The 19,986-nt window shown below is 43.0% G+C and overlaps 1 protein-coding gene and 1 non-coding gene across 3 annotated transcripts in view; both read right to left on the bottom strand.

Annotated features, from left to right (window-relative positions):
* Positions 1-19,986, bottom strand: part of LOC115268069 (uncharacterized) — a 375,447-nt gene that overhangs the window by 254,510 nt on the left and 100,951 nt on the right. For both annotated transcript variants that reach the window (XM_029876002.2, XM_062856588.1), the window contains one exon: positions 8,732-9,076. In XM_029876002.2, coding sequence (XP_029731862.2) covers positions 8,732-8,747 — 16 coding nt within the window. In that variant the 5' untranslated portion in view covers positions 8,748-9,076. The remainder of the gene's footprint in view (positions 1-8,731; positions 9,077-19,986) is intronic.
* Positions 9,813-10,778, bottom strand: LOC109425891 (uncharacterized). Its single transcript, XR_009999469.1, has 2 exons — positions 10,684-10,778; positions 9,813-10,623 (listed from the first exon to the last, which is right to left on the bottom strand). It is a non-coding gene; the product is annotated as an uncharacterized LOC109425891 (transcript).

Raw genomic sequence — 19,986 nt, 5'->3', positions numbered from 1 at the left:
CTGTTAACGGGTCACCCATTTTAAAAACACCACCTTACAGTATTTTTAGGAAATACCAATGAAAACAGGAGACCCCGTTACAAAAACTTGGTAAAAACGTAACTTGGGAATGTAAGTTCCCTTAGATTGGTATTTGCCAGTGAACGGTAGTAAGAACTAGCGAACGGTAGTAAGAACTAGCGTAACTTATGATAGCTCTTCCCTCATCACGAATGAGGGGGTTATAAGCAAAGGGGTGTAAGTGACAAAAACCCACTTTCGAGTAAATAAGGTTCAAAGTATTTCACCAATTTTTTATCCCATACAAAATGTATGGAGTTTCAAAATCGACCCAATTTTCTACGATTTATTGTAATTTTTCTAATCATCGTAAAAATAATCTTAAAAAAGTTCCTGAAAGCTTGAAATCTGAAGAATTTTTTAATATGCTCAACTCAAAATCGACAAAATGGTCACTTACACCCCTTTGATTCTGGGCCCCTCGAATGATATATTTGAATTCATACAAAGTGATTGTAATAATATTGAATATCATAGTTCGAGTCTTTTTGGAGGCCGAATGACTCTTCCTGATGTCCTCAGCAATTCTCAGCAGTTCATCTTTTTGGGCTGCTCTCTGGAGATCGTTGGCGACAGTTAGTTTTTTAACTAAATCATTTCAGATTGTGAATCGGCTGGTTTTTCTTGTTCCGGCGCATACGGTTGCATACCTTCAGTTGGAGAATTATCGACTAACACTATTGGCGAAGGCGGGTTCTTCCTGCTTCGTGGAGTTGGATCAACTGACCAGAGCTGATCGATGTGTTGCTTCCAAGTCCTTGCATCAGTGGGCAGCAGGGATTATAGATATTGAAGGATTGAACGGAGCGTGGTTGATGAGGGCCCATTTTCCACAAATGAGAAGGACTGCCCACATACGCGCCAACTTGTGACGTAGTTGGGGGGGCGAGGCCTCTCAAAATCAACCAAATTCGTAAAATTTCGACGCAGTTCATCTAGTTTAGGCATATTTACGTGAAAACTAGTGCATTGAGCTAAAAAAAGTTGAATTTTGTCCAATTTTGGAGAGCTTCGCCCCCCCAACTACGTCACAAGTTGGCGCCTATGACTGCCCGCAATCGTAGTGGCTGAGCAACGGCTTGGCAAGATCATCGACTTTGCGTCCACGAAGTCCAACATAAGTAAGGACCTGAAAGCGGTCTTGTTGCGACTTCGTAAGTCGATGGACGATTCTGAGCAAGATCACATGAGACTCGTGAAGACTGGAATATCGGCGGAACCGATGAAAGTAAAGGTTACGAACCCTACCCAGACGGAGGCCCTCGCTTTCGTAGGAATCCTAAAAGGTGTGGCAGATGCAACTACTTGTGATAAGCACTCGCAGAAGCGGAAGAGGCATCCGTCAGGTGAGCAGCTGTCTGGTGGTGCCCGCAAGGCTCCGCAAGGAGGATACTAACCCCGAACGTCGCACAGTGGGAAAAATCGACCCAAAAAACGGATCTTTTAACGCCGCTGGTTTCGGTACGTGAAGTTGACCGTTTCTGACATAAAAAAATACGAGAAATCGATTGGTGCTAAGTTCATCCACCGCACGGCACGGGAAGTGGTCCATTTTGCCCCATTTCGCCCTTTTTTCATACAAGAAGAGATTCAAAATGTACTTTCAAACAACAAGCACGACTGTAGATCGTTGAAAATAGCTGCAGGTATAATTAGAGATTCGTAACAATCATAAAAATACAATAAAGATCCTTTTAAATGCTTAATTTGCCCCAGATGCCCCCACAACTGCTGGAAATTCACACTTTTACCTAATTATGAATGGATTTTTAATTTTACTGATTTTAAGTTGATTTTTTTGGTATAAAAAAAAGCGCTAAATCTATTATCACCAGAACCATCTTCGGGAGTTGTCCAATTTGCCCCATTTTGCCCCATTTTCATAGAAAAAGGAGATTTAAAACGTATTTATAAGAAACAGATACTGCTACGTAACGTTAAAATTAGTTTTTGGTGCAATTGGCAGCTAACAGTTATCATACTCGTATATGAAAGATCTTTTCCCTATTTTACCCTACATGCCCCAAAAACTGCTGGATGATAACATTTTTGCATTGTTTTGTAACATCACTCTACATCATGGTTGCAACATGAAGTCATTTTTGATACATACAAATACGGTTTATCGATTAGCTTTAGAATCACGGGAGGGTACAAACAGCTGTCCAATTTGCCCAAATTCGCCCTGATTTTTTGTCGTCTCATGAATAAATTGATTTCTCGTGTTTGCTTATGTCCGAATTCATCGACTTCTGGTACTGAAACCAATGTAATCAAAAGGACATTTATAATATATGACTTTTTTCCAATTCTTACTTTTGGTGGGGAACTGAGGGCAAAATAAGCATTAATCTTAATCTTAATATGTGGCAAATATGCTCAGAATTGATTAAATGTAGCATCTTTAATATATACATATTGGTACTTTAAGACGGCCTATTTAATCAGTTTTGTTTATATTTGGCACATTTTATAAAATACTTATGATACCCTAATTCCCCATGAGAAGCTAAAATTATAGAAAAAGTCGTATATATGACTGTATTTTCGTTTACGTTGGTTTCAGCACCAATGAAAATGAGGGAAACTAATTCATTAATTTAACGAATTTATATATTAGCTTATAATTCATTACATAAAAAAGCAAGGCGAATTGGGGTAAAATGGACAGCTGTTTGTACCATTCCGAGAATGATTTTAGTATTAATCGATAAACCGCATTCGTATATATCAAAAATGATGTTTTGCAATCAGTGACATTGCAAAACCATACAAAATATGGCATTATCCAGCAGATTTTGGGGCATGTAGGGTAAAATAGGGAAAAGGTCTTTCATATACGCGCATAATTACTGTTAGCTGCCTATTGCACCTAAAACTAATGTTAACGTTCCTTAGCAGTATATGTTTCTTATAAATGCATTTGAAATCTCCTTCTATGAAAATAGGCAAAATGGGGCAAATTGGACAACTCCCGAAGATGATTCTGATGATAAAAGATTTATCGTTTTTTGTTTATGCCAAAAAAATCAACTTCAAATCAGTAACATTAAAAATCTATTCATAATTAGGTAAAAGTGTGGATTTCCGGCCGTTGTTGGGGCATATGGGGCAAAATAAGCACTTGAAAGGATCTTTATTGTATTTTTATGATTTCTTTGAACCACTCATTATATCTGCAGCTATTTTCAACGATCTACAGTTGTGCTTGTTGTTTGAAAGTACAATTTGATTCTATTATTGTATGAAAAAGGGCAAAATGGGGCAAAATGGATCACTTCCCGTGCCGTGCGGTGAATGAATTTAGCACCAATCGATTTCTCGTATTTTTTTACGTCAGAAATGGTCAACTTCACGTACTGAAACCAGCGGCGTTAAAAGATCCGTTTTTTGGGTCGATTTTGCCCACTGTGCGTCGGCAGTAATGCCGGCAAGTCGGACCCCAGCCAGGCGTCTCGAAAAGCTGGGAAGGATGGCCCGTCCCGGATGGAAGGGAACAGGGGGTTGTGACCGTTGTTAGGTCCTCAGCAATCACAGAGTAGGGTGAACCAAGGGGAGGACCGCCCTTGGACGAGGTTCGAACGAAAGAGGAAGAACAAAAAGCCACAGGTCGAGAGAGTCAGGACGTCAAACCAAGAAGGCGTAAAATAGTAGGTGCCAAGCGCGAGAAAAGCGACGCGCTCGCCATCAAGACCGAACAGTCTAAATACTCGGAATACTCTTGAAGGCGATGCGAAGGGACGCCAAGCTCGTGGATCTGGGAGCCGACGTGTGCAGTACCAGACGTACTCGTACGGGCGAGATGATCCTGGAGCCGAAGCGTGATAAGGAACGCAAGGGTGCTGCCTACAAAAATTTGACGGAAGAGGTCCTTGGCAAAGGGCTCTTACACAAGAAGCGACTCTGAAGGTGAAAATCCTAGACGAGGTCACCGAAGTGGAAGAGCTCGTTACGGCACTGCGGCAACAATGCGACATGCTGGTGGCCACCGCAGCTGTTAGGCTACGGAATGGGCCGGAAAAGTCACAGGTAGCGTTGATTCAGCTACCTGTGGCGGGCGTAAAAAAGTTCGTTAAAGTAGAGAGGATCAAGGTAGGCTGGTGCGTAGTCATCTGACATTCCTCGAGCCACCGGAGGTTTGTTTCAGGTGTCTGGAAACAGAACACAACTCGTGGAACTGCAAAGGCCCTGACAGTATAGCAAAATGTGTAGGAGATGCGGCGCCAAAAGCCATAAGGCACAAGGCTGCACGAGTCCACCCATTTGTCTGATTTGTATCAAGAAATCCATGAACAACAGGCATCCAAGGGGTGGTCAAAGGAGTCCGGCCTTCAAGAATGCCGCATTGAACAAATCACAGTGCATGTAACGCAGCTGAACCTGAACCACTATGACGCAGCTCAGCAACTGCATTGTCAGCCGGTTTCTGAATGGGTGACGGATATCGCCATCATAGCGGACCCATACGCAGTTGGAAAGGGGTCCCCGGCAAGGGTCGGAGCAGGTGGAGACCCTGCTGTCAGCAACCTTCTGGTGCAGCTGATAGGGCCTGGAGGGTAGTGATACCCTTGCCTTCAGCAGGTCAGATCGGGTTGCAAGTGGGCATCAGTTCTTGATGTCTGCCAAGCAGTTGGGCGCGGGCGGGGTTGACCCTGCCCGCCTTTCGAGGACAAAGGGAGTGGTGAGGATGACCGTGATGGACTCTCCAAAGCTGCTCGTTGCTGCAGTTTACGCAGCTAACCTTGAGGGTGCGATGTGCACTAGCCCCTCTCTGAAGCAATGCCTTCTTGGTAGTTCCGGAGAGACGAAGGGTTTGGCGACCATAGGAATGTGTTTTAGTGGGTCGAGAAGAGAGTAGTCCTGGCTTTTACTACTGTTGTAGAAGACGGCCTTAACCCCACACTAAACTAACCTTCTAGTTAGGGTGTTTGTTGAGCAGATTTTTCCCCCTATGGTTTAGAAGGCAAAAAAAAGCGGACCCATACCGAGTAACCGCCGGCAACGGCAATTGGGTCGCGGATGGATGCAGAAAAATGGCGGCGATATGGATGACGGGTAAATACCCCGTCTAGAAGTTGGTGTCTACTACCTAAGTATGAGGGCTTCGTAGTCACCAAAGTAAACGGGATCTTCTGCTGTAGCTGTTATGCGCCTCCGCGGTGACCAATTGGACAGTACACGCAGATGTTGGAGTTGGACTGTATGACGACAGTGATAAGATGGCAGTGGTGGTAATAGCGGATGACTTCAAAACCTGGGCTATGGAATGGGGACGCCGTTTCACGGACCAGCGGTGTCAGATCCTGTTAGAGACACTGGCCATACAAGATGTCGACCTGGCGATCACCTGGCGGTTCGCTACAGTATCGACTACAACAACAGCAGGCAGCGAATAGAGGAAGATGCGGCTAGCCCGGCTCATTACCTAAATGGAGGTTTGGGTGTAGCAACGTCTCTTGACGTAGGAACCTGGCCCTAAAGGTAGCTATTGCAGAGGCTGCCGAGATGTTCAGGTCTGCTACGCAGAAATGCCTGGATGAGGGAGTTTTCCTAGAAGTTTGGAAGAGTCAGAGCCTGGTTCTATTACCAAAGGCGAGGAAACCACCCGGAGACCCTTTGGCATATATAGTATACCTACACCAATATGCTTGATTGACATGACAGGAAAGGTGCTCGAAAAGATCGTCCTCAATAGAATGTCGAGGTACACTGAGGGCATAAATGGTCTCTCGGGTAGCCAGTACGGCTTCCGGAAGGGGAGATCGACCGTAGACGCAATCCTGTCGGTTACAGAAAACCATCAGCATAGCGTTCTAGCGCAGCGTAAATGAAGGGGGATTCGCTACTTTGAAGTAGTGACTCTGGATGTAAGGAATGCGTTTAATAGCGCCATTTGGGCGGCTATTTACCCTGGTGCCTGTACAAGATTCTCGAAAGTTATTTCCAGAATCGAGTACTAGTTTACGACACAGAGGTGAGTCGGCAGTGCTTTCACATAACCTCAGGAGTCCCTCAAGGTTCCATCCTGGGTCCTGCAATATGGAATCTCATGTGCGATGAGGTGTTGAGGTTAGAGTTCCCGGTGGGAGTGGAGATCCTCGGCTTTGCTACCACCATTACGCTGGAAGTCTACGGTGAGTCGATTGAAGAAGTGGCGGGATGAGGTCCAGGAAACTGGAGTTGGCTCCCCACAAAACTGAGGTGTTGGTTGTGAACAATCGGAAGTCGGAGCAGCAATCGGTGATTATTGTAGGCGATTGCACTATCACGTCGAAGCACTCCGTTAAACACTTGGGCGTGATGATCGACGATAACCCAAGCAGCATCTGCAACATCATCCAAAATGAGGCTTTCTGTGCTTTGGTCTAAATGAGTTGCACTGATAGCACATGCAACTTCCGTCTTGTCAATTGAATTGCATTTAAACTCCGAATTTCGCAAAGGTTCGGCTTTGTTTCATAGAAATCACATCAAATGTTTGACATCGATTCGTGGAGGCAGATCATACAGATTCCTAACAAGTGATAAAACAGTCAGTTTGCATCAAATGTGCTATGTTACAGTCATGCAACATCTAACTCTGGTTTGTTCGATCAGATTATGTGAAAGAACTTACGCGACTTTCCATTTTGACAGTTCTCTTACTTGTTACAAAGAAGGTACGATGAAGAAACAAGTAGTAACTTAAGTAGCTTTTATGGTTCGTTGAGCAACAATTCTCACAAAGAGCGTGTTCGCCCATGCCAGCTCTTATGAATGGCACTGTAATTGAGCATAAATATGTTGTGTCGCTTGCATACAAGTTCTTGTACAAGTTGTGTACACAAGCTGTAATGAAACTTCAAATTGTATGTTGTGTGTAGATAATTGGCTTCTTTAGCGGTGTTGAGATAATTCCATATTCTGAATCTGCATGTCAAACTGAGCCGAAATCCAAACTTTCATGAATTTTGGTGCCCGGGAACCTATTTTAAAATCAGTTTGAAGTTTGTATGAGAGCGATTTGTCGAATCACCCCTCGTTGCATTTTGTACTGGGCGGAGCTGTCAAACAGTTGCCCAGCTGTCAAAAGGTGATTTCAAAAAATCTCTTTGAAATTGATTTTAGGTACCAAAATAAAGTTCTAAAAATCTGAAAAAAATCATAGTAGCTCAGAAAAAGGTGCTCTTTCGTATAAAATCAAAATATCAGTACATTTTTTTAAACTTAAAAACCCAATTATTGTCATTGTATCCGTACTTTCTTGACGCCTGGACGAAACTAAAAATGTAAGTCAATTTAAATACTATTTTATGTCTTTTTTAATGAAAATAAATTTCTTAGTTTCGAACATCTGTTGAAAAACAATGCTGAGAAACCGGTTTATGTTCCAGCGTTTAAAAGACATCCACGGCGGGATGAATTCCCGTCGCAACGGAGGTGTAGTATGTAAGGTGAGTAGATAATACTCCTGGTGCCCATTAGTATGGTACACGCTTGTATGGAAAAACTAAATCCTCGCTCCAGTCGCGTTTTCAGATCCAATTTAGGTCCCATATGAACTGTACAAAATTTCAGCGCAATCGGTGAAACTATAATTTAGCGCAAGCGGTTCAAAGTTTTCATAGTATTTACTATGGGAAAAGTTACACTTTCAGATAAAAAATCCCAGAGGTCGTCCCTTGTCTCCTTAATTCAAATCGATCAATGATTCTTGTAGAAAAATCAATTATGAAACTTTCCTTCGAAGACCGCAAAACAATTGGATGCTTGTGGAAAAAGTTATTGATTTATTACCGATTAGTGATCCAACGAACGGCTTTTTGTTTTATTTTATCAGCAGCACTGCTGCTGCCGTTGTTGCATGGGGTGGCGGGAGGCATCACCACCCCCAGAAACAGCAGCCAAGGCAGCAGCTACAGTGCTGCTAATAAAATAAAACAAAAAGCCGTTCATTGGATCACTAATCGGTAATAAATCAATAACTTTTAACACAAGCATCCAATTGTTTTGTGGTCTTCGAAGGAAAGTTTCATAATTGATTTTTCAACAAGAAACATTGATCGATTTGAATTAAGGAGACAAGGGACGACCTTTGGGATTTTTTATCTGAAAGTGTAACTTTTCCCATAGTAAATCCTATGAAAACTTTGAACCGCTTGCGCTAAATTATAGTTTCACCGATTGCGCTGAAATTTTGCACAGTTCATATGGGACCTAAATGGGATCTAAAAAGTCGACTGGAGCGAGGATTCGATATTTGTCCCATACTAGTGCCCATGGTTCCAAGTCTGGACATTTTTTTTTTTTTCATTTTTTTTATCATTCCTTCTCATTTACGTTGCATAACGATTCAGAATCTGCGCTTTTTGAGTTTCAAAGACGAAGAAGCCATTGTGTTATATCGTCAATAATACAAACTCTCGCAATAAATTGCACTAAGGTTGCTGTTACTGGCTTTGAAACAAGTCGTGTTGCTTGAGTAACTAACTGCAGCATTATTGATATATTTTTATTCTTCACCGTTTCAACCTTGTTGACATCAAACCTTAATTTTCAGCTCGTTCAGCTTACACCATCGATTTTGATCCTTTCCCCAAGTTTAAATCACCTCTCCTTACAAACGAAAACTCCCATCCAAAATTGCAATCAAAACTACCCGCAAAGTCCTCCCCTGCCAAAAGAGACTTACCTTGCTGATAGCTCATCGTACGCTTAATCCGTCCCCTGTGATTCGAATGTCGTTGGCGTTGGGGCGTTGTTCGTGTTCAAGAGAGCCCGTTGTTGTTCCTTTGCACTAACACCCACACACCCTGTCCCTCACACACGGTCCCACACCAGCCTCGTGTATCGGAGTCCGTATCTCTTTCGACACTTTATCCACTCTGCAGCAGCAAGTTTCGATTACTCATCATCACTTTGAACGCACGGATGCACGGCAGGGTCCGAGACGGGAACGAGGACGACGACAACATCCAGCAGCAGGATTGCGGATCGATTCGGGTGCCAATGGTTGAAGCGCACGGCTCAGCAGCACCTGGCAATTGAAACAGAGATAAACCGAACACAGAAAGGACCCGGTGAGTGAGTGAAAAACCATAATCGTTAAGTCGAGCATATTAAAAACATGATACAGATGTTGCGATGTGTTTCAATTTCGAGCGGGGTTTGGGTGTTTGGATCGACGTCGACGTTCGGATTCGTCTGGTTCCGGAACCAGACCGTTCGTTCGTTGCTGGTGACAAACTAGAAAATTCGATTAAATTCAATTAAATCCTTTTGGCTGTGTTGTCGGTGATTCGAGGATCGATGAACTTTTGTGTGGGATTGTAATGTGCTTTCAGGTGTTCTTTTGGACACAAACTGAATCAGATTATAGCCTCGGAAGGGAATGCATTTGGATTGATCCACGCTGCTTACACACTTAACTTAGTAGTGTTACTTGGTATGCATGGTAGAAATTTCAAATTCTGTTGATTTTGAGATTAATGTAAATCTTGTGTTTTATTTCATGATTCTTAAATTTTTCTTTTAACACTTTCAGAGCACGATGTTGTCAGTGTCATGCTGTCTCATTGATTAGTGAAGCTTTGGTGGAAAAAGCCGTCTTCTTCGTGAGGTTCATCAAGTGTATCATGCTAAGTGAGATGTTTGCTACGGTTGCTGAAAAAATATTGTTCCAACACGTTCTGAAAAATTCTCAAGGGGATTACAAGAAAAAAATCGACTTGGAAAATTGAAAATAGTTTTATTTTCAAGCATTTTCGTTATTTCCCGCTCCCTACAAATCAGTTTCTACCGTTTCTCCTTGTAGGACAGCTGTACCATTTCAACTTGACTGTCCCTCGCTCACCATCAAACGTATTAAACTCAAGCGCCATCCCTCCAGTTGAAACCGGATCAAACTTATACGTGGACCGAGTTATCTCGGGTGGAATTTCCACAGTAATTCCGGTTACTTTCGGATCCGGATTTACAATCCGGCTACTCTCGACCTTGTGCTCATAATCTTCCCGTTTGGTTTCCCGACAACCTCTCACGCTGCCCAGAACGAGTAACCGATTGGAGGCGCTTTCTGGTTTGATCTCATTACCAACAATGTCCCTCATGGGAAATCTACGCTGCAACATTGGAGCCTTCGTTACGAGACGACGTGATTCTCTCATGATCTTAAAAGGTCGGTGTTCGGGTCCGACCCATCGATGATGAGACGACCTCCTTCCCGTCTCCAAGGGGCTTTGGTTGTGGTGAGCTGTTGAGTCAATCTGGGTTCAGCCGTAGTTGTCATAAGCAGCGGTTCCATGCAGGTTCTGGTTGATGGGTTTCGACCTCTAGTTCGCCTCCTGGGTTTTCTTGTTGTCTTATCAGTGGATGTAGTGCTTGGTTCTGTTCCAACAACTTCCTCCTTCCTGGAAGCAGTATCGGAACTTGGAAGCAGTCCACCAGGTTTGGTTTTACGATAGGCATCCAGTTCTCCTGGCAACACTGGATACTCCTTAACGTCATAATAATCGCTTCCAGAAGAACTATCATAGTCGGTTACATCATCACTGAAAACAGGATCGGTCGGTGTTCGGAACCTGGCTGCGAATTCAACAACAATGATGATCTCTATAATCTCAGAAACAAGCTATCTCCACTTACCAAACGATACGTGGACTAGCGAAGACAGCAAGACAATCGATAAAAACGCTTGCATCTTTGGAATCGTAATAATCGCTATCGTACAGATTCCTCCAATTATAGCTGCGTTTGCAAACACTTCCAAGAAAATGTAGTCATTTTTCCATGCCACTTTATGTACACAGATTCAACATGGTAAACAGTAGTGATTGATACGATACACTCGGTGAAGAGTACTAGATTTGTAGTATTGAGCCAAATGTTCGTATGATGATAAGGTAAATTCTCCTTATCTGCAATAAAATGGTTCAAAAAGCGTGGGTATACCGATCGATCGTGACTTACTCCGGTCGCTTTTTCTCGGCGACAACTTGCCGTGGTGCCATGTCGATGACGCGAACTGGTACCCTTTTGGATGGCAGATCACTCCCAGGACTCTCTCCTTCGCCATCTGCAGTATGCTACCGTTCAAATGCGCCGGTGTCGCTGGCTTCGGTTCTCTTAGACACCGAAGATCTTTCGACGAAATGGTCATTCATTTTTAGGTTTTGAATCCGCCTATTTTGTTGAATTTCTGTACGCAGAACGAGAACCACCATCTTCGTGGTGGTTCTTCCGGGTCTGTCCGGAAGAGAACACACTGTAGCTTCTTGTCCTCGGGCCACTGATCCAGCTGCTTCATTACACGAACTCCAATCCAGGAATCGTGGACCATCCGCTTTCGATAGCAATTCGGTTTCGCAGCGATAACCGACACATCCGGTGGTTCGCCCTCGTATTACCCGGGTGCATTTCTTTTCCGATCTTCCCTGCGGAGTAGGAATTACCACCACTGAATCTTACCCCGTGTGGTGGTTCTTTCTGAGTAGAAAAGTATAACAACTGAATAACATATAAAGGTTTTAATCCTAAATACCATTATACCTTGATATGCCCTTCGAAAGGTGTACATAAGAGGCAAAATAGCAAAAACGAATAACACAATAGAGGGATTCACTTAACAGCGTAAACTGATTAAACGTCGCGATCAAGACAATCTTTGATTATTCCATCCGCAAAACCATGAAACATTTAAAATAAGCAGAAAATCATGGCTAACGCAGCAATTTAATCTGTTTAGTGAGTACACCTATAAATAACACCTAGGAAATAACAAGTTTAGTTATTTCAATAATGAATGCATACTAAAATTTTAGGAGCTGTAGTTGTTATGCAGTAGGTATAGAATAACACTGCTCGACAAAATTTTACAAAATTTGGTGTTATGGGATGAGAAAAAACCCAGATTAATCCACCTAGTGGTGATAGTGCCTTTCTCGTCGAATATGTACTCATAAACTTTTCTTCGACGTTAGCCAAAATGTTCCTGAATCCTGAAAACACTTTACACTAGCAACAATTTTAACAAAGCCATCATCGATTTTCGATACTTATTGATGATACATATTCCGATGTAATGTTCAACAGCAAAATAGAGCAGAAAAAGATCAGACCTCTCAGTTGACTGCTTGACCACCTTAACCCTAGTCGTGTATTGGGGTCATTGTGACCCCATTCCATCCACTACGGCAGCGGGGTGAGCGTCAGCTAATGCTTGAAGAAGGTAAACTTTATTCACAATCACAGATCACTTTGTGATCTTCGCCAATGTTTATTTCAGCACACTTTAGGCTATATTTTATTATCATTGGTAACACGATTCATGTAAAATTTTACCGTCCTACGAGGAAAATGCAGAAAATGTAAATTTTCCATTAAAATTTCAATCGCAATGAGAAGAGTGAGGGCTCAACCAGCCGCACCCAAATTGTGAGCAGTAGTTTTAGAAGCATAAGGAGATTGGAGATTGAAAAACTGTACAAGGTTGCCGCGATTAAATTATATTTTTATATAAACGTTGATAAGTTGTTGAATTTATATGTGCTGTCAGGGCACTCCGATGCACGTTAGTGTCAAAGTTACGTTACAATTAGCGTATGTCATTTGCTCGTTGCAAAGCAAATATGTTGCAACAGGTGAACGGCCGCTGTTGTAGATGGCTTCCTATGAAAATATAGCGATTGGCCGTTGGTTCTTTGACTATATCTCTAAAACGGTAAGAGATTCCATTTTGGCGTCAAAGAACGAAAGGAAGAACATTAGTTCCTGCGCTAAGAAAAGTTTTGTTCAAAATAATCTATGATACAGACGGTACTTTTATCAGCATTTTTAGACGTTTTTTCTCTATGGTGAGAATTTTTTTGAAATTTTTTTTTCTCGATGTATTTTTATCGGATTGCTGAGGTAATTTGGCGTCGATTTCATTAAAAAAAGTTTGTTCTACGATGCATAGTTTTTGAGATATGTATAATTTTTTGAAGTTTGGGGTATTTTACAAAATTTTTAAAAATCAAGAAATTTCATCTAGCGTTTCCCGGGAAAACAGTCCACTTTGATTTTTTTGAATTCCAAATATGATCATATATCCACGACCTCTAGCTGTGGTAAACTTTTCATTGAAATCGGAGACCCTTCGGCCCAAAGTGTTCGGTAATAAAAAAATCCTCTTCTATCAAATCACACCCGCAACCGATTCCGAACTACTGTGACCTGAGACTATTTTCTTGTTGACCGTTCATCAGATTATCATAAACGCCGCTATGGTTTAGATTCTTTCTATATTTTACCACTTCCGACGCGTTACTCGTCTTGTCACCAGTTCTGGAACACTACCAAATATGGTCTGGGATTATTTGTGCGATATGTCGCATGTATTGGTTCTCTTTTACATTTGATCATTTCTGGCGGGACACCCGTAACCAGTTCCGTAACACACTGATAGGGCTTGCGTCTATTTTCTTGCAACTGTTCATCATGTTACCTGAAAAGCCGTGATTTGAGGTATCGCATGCATGGGTTTGGTGTCACTTCCGACCCGGAACCGGTTGCGAAACACTACCGATAGTCTCTTAAATAGTCTGAGCCTATTTGTTTGCTAAAGTTTATTAGGTTATCAAAAAAGCCATGGGTTTGGTTCAATTTTATATTTAGCCGCTTTCGGAGGGAACTAGTTTCGGCACTACTGACAGTACATAATGTGGTCTTAGCCCACTTCCCCAATAACCGGTCATCAAGTTGTCGAAAAAGCCGTGATTTGATTTGCCGCATACAAGAGTTTTGTCAACTTTTATATACGGTCACTTCCGGCGGAACACCCGGAACCGGTTCTGAAACACTACCGGTTCATACACTACCCGTCATAAGTACGGACTCACAAAAAGTATTGCAACAATATTGCATCACCCTGACTCACCTCGATATCTCTAAAACTAGAACACCTACAAAAATGCCGCCTTCAGAAAAGTTGTTGCTTTTGGGCTTCTGAAAAACTTTGCTGAAGAAGGCATTTTTGTTAGTCCTCAGGTTTTGGAGATATCGAGGTGAGTCAGGGTGATGCAATATTGTTGCAATACTTTTTGTGAGTCCGTACTTATGACAGGTAGTGTATAAGGTCTGAGACTGTTTTCTAGCTAGCGTCCACAGAATCATCAGGTTATCGAAAATGCCGTAGGTTGATGTGCCGCATGCATGGGTTTGGATCACTTTTATATATGACCACTTCCAGCGGGACATCCGGAACCGGTTCCGATACACTACCGGTTCAGTTATGGTCTGAGTCTTTTTTTTATGCCAACCTTTCATTGGGTTATCAAAAAAGTCGCGCTTTGATATATCGCATGCATGGATTTGGTTCACTTTTATATTTGGCCACTTCCTGCGGGACTCCCGGAACCGGTTCCGGAACACTACCGGTTCATATATGGTCTGAGACTGTTTTCTTGCTGACTGTTCATCAGGTTATCCAAAATGCCGCAATTTGATGTGTCGCATGCATGGATTTGGTTCACTTCTGTATTTGGCCACTTCCGGCCACCGGAAACGGTTCCGGATTCCCGGAACCGGTTCCGGAACACTACCGGTTCAGATATGGTCTGAGACTGTTTTCTTGCTGACTGTTCATCGGGTTATCCAAAATGCCGCAATTTGATGTATCGCATGCATGGATTTGGATCACTTTTATATTTGGCCACTTCCGGCGGGACTCCCGGAACCGGTTCCGGAACACTACCGGTTCAGATATGGTCTGAGACTGTTTTCTTGCTGACTGTTCATCAGGTTATCCAAAATGCCGCAGTTTGATGTGTCGCATGTATATGTTTGTTACATTTTTATGTATGGCCCCTTCCAAGCGTACTGGTCCGGAACACGTAAATGGCCATAACTCCGGAACGGCTGGACCGATCCGAACCATTTTCAATAGGAAACAAAGGGACCAGATTCCGCGTCGAATGAACCGTCGGTCATTAAAATTGGTTGAGGTTTACTGCCAAAAAGAGATGTGAGTTTATTTGTACACACACATACACACACACACACATACACACACACACACACACACACACACATACACACACACAGACATCATCTCAATTCGTCGAGCTGAGTTGATTGGTATATGTGACTTGACCCTCCGAGCCTTCTATCAAAAAGTCGTTTTTAGAGTGAACATATAGCCTTTCCAGTACACTTAGTGTACGAGAAAGGCAAAAAAGAACAGGGGTTTGAGACCCTAGAAATGTCATAGTGAAAGATTTTTTGAAAAATATTGGACCGGGCCTTTTTTAAAACCGAAGTTTGTATGGAAAACTTGGGGTGTTCAATTGATATGTGCATTGAACGTGTCGTGCATATTTTTAGGAGTAATCGATATTTAGGTTAATTTCGTTATTGTCTAACGCCATGGGAGTGATCATCTGCCAATCAAAATTTCAATTACCAATGATTCGTGTCAGGCTCGCCAGATCGACGTCGCGTATAACCTCACAAAACATATCGACTGGGGTAAATATGCTGAATTGGTCTCAGAGGGCGAGCAGTCGGTTGACGTTCTTCCACCGCAGGAAGAATACCAATTCTTGTCCAGGTTAATCGTCGAAAGTGCTCTTCAAGCGCAGCGTAGGCCGGTTCCGGGAACTTCAATACGGCGAAGACCCCCCACACTGTGGTGGGATGAAGAATGTACCGGAGCCTATCGCGAAAGATCCGCGGTACACGGAAGAATTACGAGTGGTACTCCTCTCTTCACAACAAATTCACGAACCTCGTGAAGGCGAAGAAACGTGGTTATTGGAGGAATTTCGTCAACGGTTTATCACGGGAGAAGTCAATGCGGACTCTCTGGACGGTGGGAAAGAGAAAGCGCAACGCGGTATCTATCGGTAAATGAGAATCGAGAAAGCTCACCTCGATGGATTTTAGATTTCGCATAGAAAGTCTGTCCGGATTCGGTCAAAGTACAAGCGAATATTCGTCGTTATCCACCCGAAAGGAATGCGATGGTTTCACCCTTTTCAATGCTAGAATTCGCACTCGCGCTTCTGTCATGTAACAACTCTGCCCCAGGAATGGATAGAATAAAGTTCAACTTGCTCAAAAGCCTCCCAGCGTCCGATCACAACTCGTACCGTCCAATTGCGATGTTGTCGTGCTTACGGAAGCTGCTAGAGAAGATGATTCTCCACCGGCTCGATACATGGGTTGAATCGAACAGCCTTCTTTCAGATACTCAATTCGGTTTCCGCAGAGGCAAGGGAACGAGCGATTGTCTGGCTCTGCTTTCTACAGAAATTCAACTGGCCTACGCTCAAAAATACCAAATGGGTTCAGTATTTTTTGGATATTAAGGGGGCTTTTGATGCAGTTTGCGTTGATGTCCTTTCAGACAAACTCCACGAGTGTGGGCTTTCTCCGATTTTGAACAACTATTTGTACAACTTGTTGTCTGAGTAGCACATGTTTTTCTCTCCTGGAATCTCGGCAACTTCACTAATTAGTTACATGGGTCTCCCCAGGGCTCATGCTTAAGCCCCCTTCTTTACAATGTTTAAGTCAGAGATATCGACGAATGTCTCGTGGAAAATTGCACGCTACGACAACTTGCGAATGACGCCGTGGTTTTTATCACCGGACCAGAGGCGGAAGATCTGCAAGGACCATTGCCAGATACTCTGGACAATTTGTCTGCTTGGGCTGTAAAGCTGGGTATCGAATTCTCTCCGGAGAAAACTGAGTTAGTTGTCTTTTCTAGGAAGCGTGATCCAGCCGATCTAGCGCTTCAATTTTCGGGTAAAGAACTCACTCAAGCTCTTTTACATTTGTATCTAGGGGTCTGGTTCGACTTTAAAGGTACCTGGGGAAAGCACATTAATTATCTGTATCAGAAGTACCAACAACGAATCAACTTCATGCGTACACTCACCGGAACATGGTGGGGAGCCCTCCCGGAAGATTTGATAAAGCTTTATCGTTCAACGATACTGGCGGTTCTCGAATAAGGTAGCTTTTGCTTTCAGTTCGCCGCGAAAACACACATCCTGAAGCTAGAGCGTATCCAGTATCGTTGTCTTCGGTTCGCGTTAGGCTGCATGAACTCGACGCACACAATGAGTTTGGAGGTACTAGCAGCAGTACTCCCTTTATCAGATCGTTTCGTGGAACTGTCGTTAAGGTTCCTCATCCGCTGTGAGGTGCTGAATCCATTGGTAATTGAAAAGTTTGAGAAGCTGATCGAACGAATTCATCAAACAAAATTTATGACAGTGTACTACTCGTACATGACTCTGGAGGTTCACCCTTCATTGAATGTTCCCAACCGCGATTGTTTCCCAGACTTCTCCAATTCCACTATAGGTTTCGATCTGACCATGATGCAAGAAATCCGTGGAATCCCAGATCCGCTCCGATAGGAGCACATTCCAAAAATGTTTGCAAGCGAGTTTGGTCATATCAGTTGCGACAGAAGGTTTTTCACTGACGGGTCAAAAACAAATGATTCCACTGGATTTGGTGAATTTAATGAGCTTCATAGCGCCGCCCATAAGCTCCAAAGTTCTTGCTCAGTATTTGTCGCAGAATTGGCGGCTATACACTACGCATTAGAGCGAATCGCCTCTCTTCCCTCTGATCAATATTTCATTTTCACGGATAGCCTAAGTTCAATTGAGGCTATTCGCTCAATGTGGCCGGTAAAGCACTCCACGTATTTCCTAAGCGAAATACGATCATTTGTTAGTGCTCTATCGAATCAAGCATATAACATCACCTTGGTTTGGGTCCCTTCGCATTGCTCGATCCCGGGCAATGAGAAAGCGGACTCACTCGCCGAGGTGGGCTCTATGGAAGGCGATATTTATGACCGTCATATCGTCTTCAATGATTTTTTTTTTTTTTCGATTGCTCGTCAGCATGTCTTGGTCAGTTGGCAACAAAAGATGCAGGAGAGTTGGGCAGGTGGTTACATTCAATTCTCCCACAGGTATCGAAGACGGCGTGGTTCAAGGGGTTGGACATGGGTCGAGATTTTATCAAGATAATGTGTCCACTTATGTCCATTGTCCAATCATTATTCTCTGGGTTCGCATTTCTATCGAATACGGCTCACAGATAGCAATCGTTGGAGCTGTGGTGCAGGCTATCAAGATATCAACCATATTGTGTGGGACTGTCCCGAATACGGTATTGCCAGATCCGATTTATGTGCATCCCTCAGGGCCCGAGGGAAACCAGTAAAGGAAGACATTAGAGATGTGTTGGGTATACTTAATCTTGAGTATATGAAGCTTGTGTACGACTTCTTGAAGCAAGCTGAAGTCTTCGTTTGATATCCTCGTCTTGTTGTCCCACTTGTCCACCTCGTGTCTTTATTTGATATCCCAGTCTTTTTGCTCCACTTGTCCACCTCGTGTCCCTTCAAAAATCGTCTGTATGTATCGTTACAGGTTGTTTTTCCACTCTACGTTTGACCAGCAGCAATACGCCACACCAAGCTGTCACGTGTCAACGAAAAACCCCATCACCCTATCCTTTCCTCAAATATTGTTGATTCCCCTAACCTCGACCAAACCGCGAGTTTTTCGGTTCCCCAAAACTAACATAGTTTATAAGACAAAAACATGAAATTGTAAATAGTTTTAACTGAATTCGGCTCCGTTATGCCTGTTGGCGCATGAGCCTTAAATGAATGATTAAGTAAAAAAAAAATATTTACGAACTTTACGTCAACTTTGGCTTCGCAGGCGTCTGCAACTATGTCTATCAAGAAATCCGTCCAACAGGCTTTGAAGCAGTTATTCCGAGCAGCCGAAGTTCCGGCGAAGCTTCTTGATGACCTGATGGATTCGGGAAATAGTAGCTGCCCGAACACCAGCTTCACGCGACACTTTCAAGCGTGCCCTCATGTTGCATGACATTCTTGTGGTTCATATAGCCACATTCTGATTTATCGACCGTATTCTATTTATAACTTAATCATTTTATGGCTATATCGGTCTTTTTCTACTCAGAGTGTAAGGGAGTAGAGATCAAAGTGGATGATGAAATGATAGATATGATAGTATTCGCCAGGTTGCGAACAAGTGTGAAAATTTACAGAAGGTGTAATTAGGCAAGTAGGCCATGTATTGAACGAATACATCGAATGCGTGAAACTTCTGCCGTACGACCTGTGCTGTTAAACAGATCGGCTTGGTTGGTAGTTTATACCACCATACCAAGGCATTGTTCGAAGGAACAAGTAAAAAATGATGCGTGTTTGGGGCATTTGCGATGGGGATCTCAAACGGGTTGCATTGTTCGGCGAAAAAAAACGAAAAGTGACGCGTGTTTGTGGCAGTTGCGATGAAAATCTCGGCCGCGTTGCACTGTTCGAAGGAAAAAGTGAAAAGCGACACGTGTTTGGGGTAGGTGCACATTATCCTTCCTCGTGAAGTGATAAAAATGGATGCACACTTGGTAGAAAACAATATTGCAGAAAATTGAAGGAGTGGTTGCGGTTATCCGACGACATGGAACTGGGTGAGATCATTCCGAATTATTTTTTTCTTTACATACTAGAAGTAGCTGGGGTAATTTCGCCAATGCGTTTCCATGAGGACTCTTGTAGTCTGTAATATCTACAAATTAATCTTGTAGTTTTGGTGTAGGCCTAATATTAAGCGATAAAATGTTAGAAGAAAGTGATTGCAGTTCACAACAATCATTGAGCAAATTGAAAATAATACAATACATAGTTCGAAAATAGCTATCTAAGCTTGAAAGTTTATTCTCCGTATACTCTAAGTTCAATACTGTGGGAAACGCGCGGCGATTTCCGTGAGTCGGTCGGTTTTCTCGGTAGGGAGATGGGATCGCGAATATTGAATGCGGAATCAGAAGCGCGCGATAACTTTCGTGGGATAGTCGGTTTTCACGGTTATGCAAACGATCAATGCGGTGACGCGTTTAAGA

The sequence above is a fragment of the Aedes albopictus genome, chromosome 3 (assembly GCF_035046485.1).
Source record: "Aedes albopictus strain Foshan chromosome 3, AalbF5, whole genome shotgun sequence".
Lineage (NCBI taxonomy): Eukaryota > Metazoa > Arthropoda > Insecta > Diptera > Culicidae > Aedes > Aedes albopictus.
This window is presented reverse-complemented; position numbering and strand designations above follow the sequence as displayed.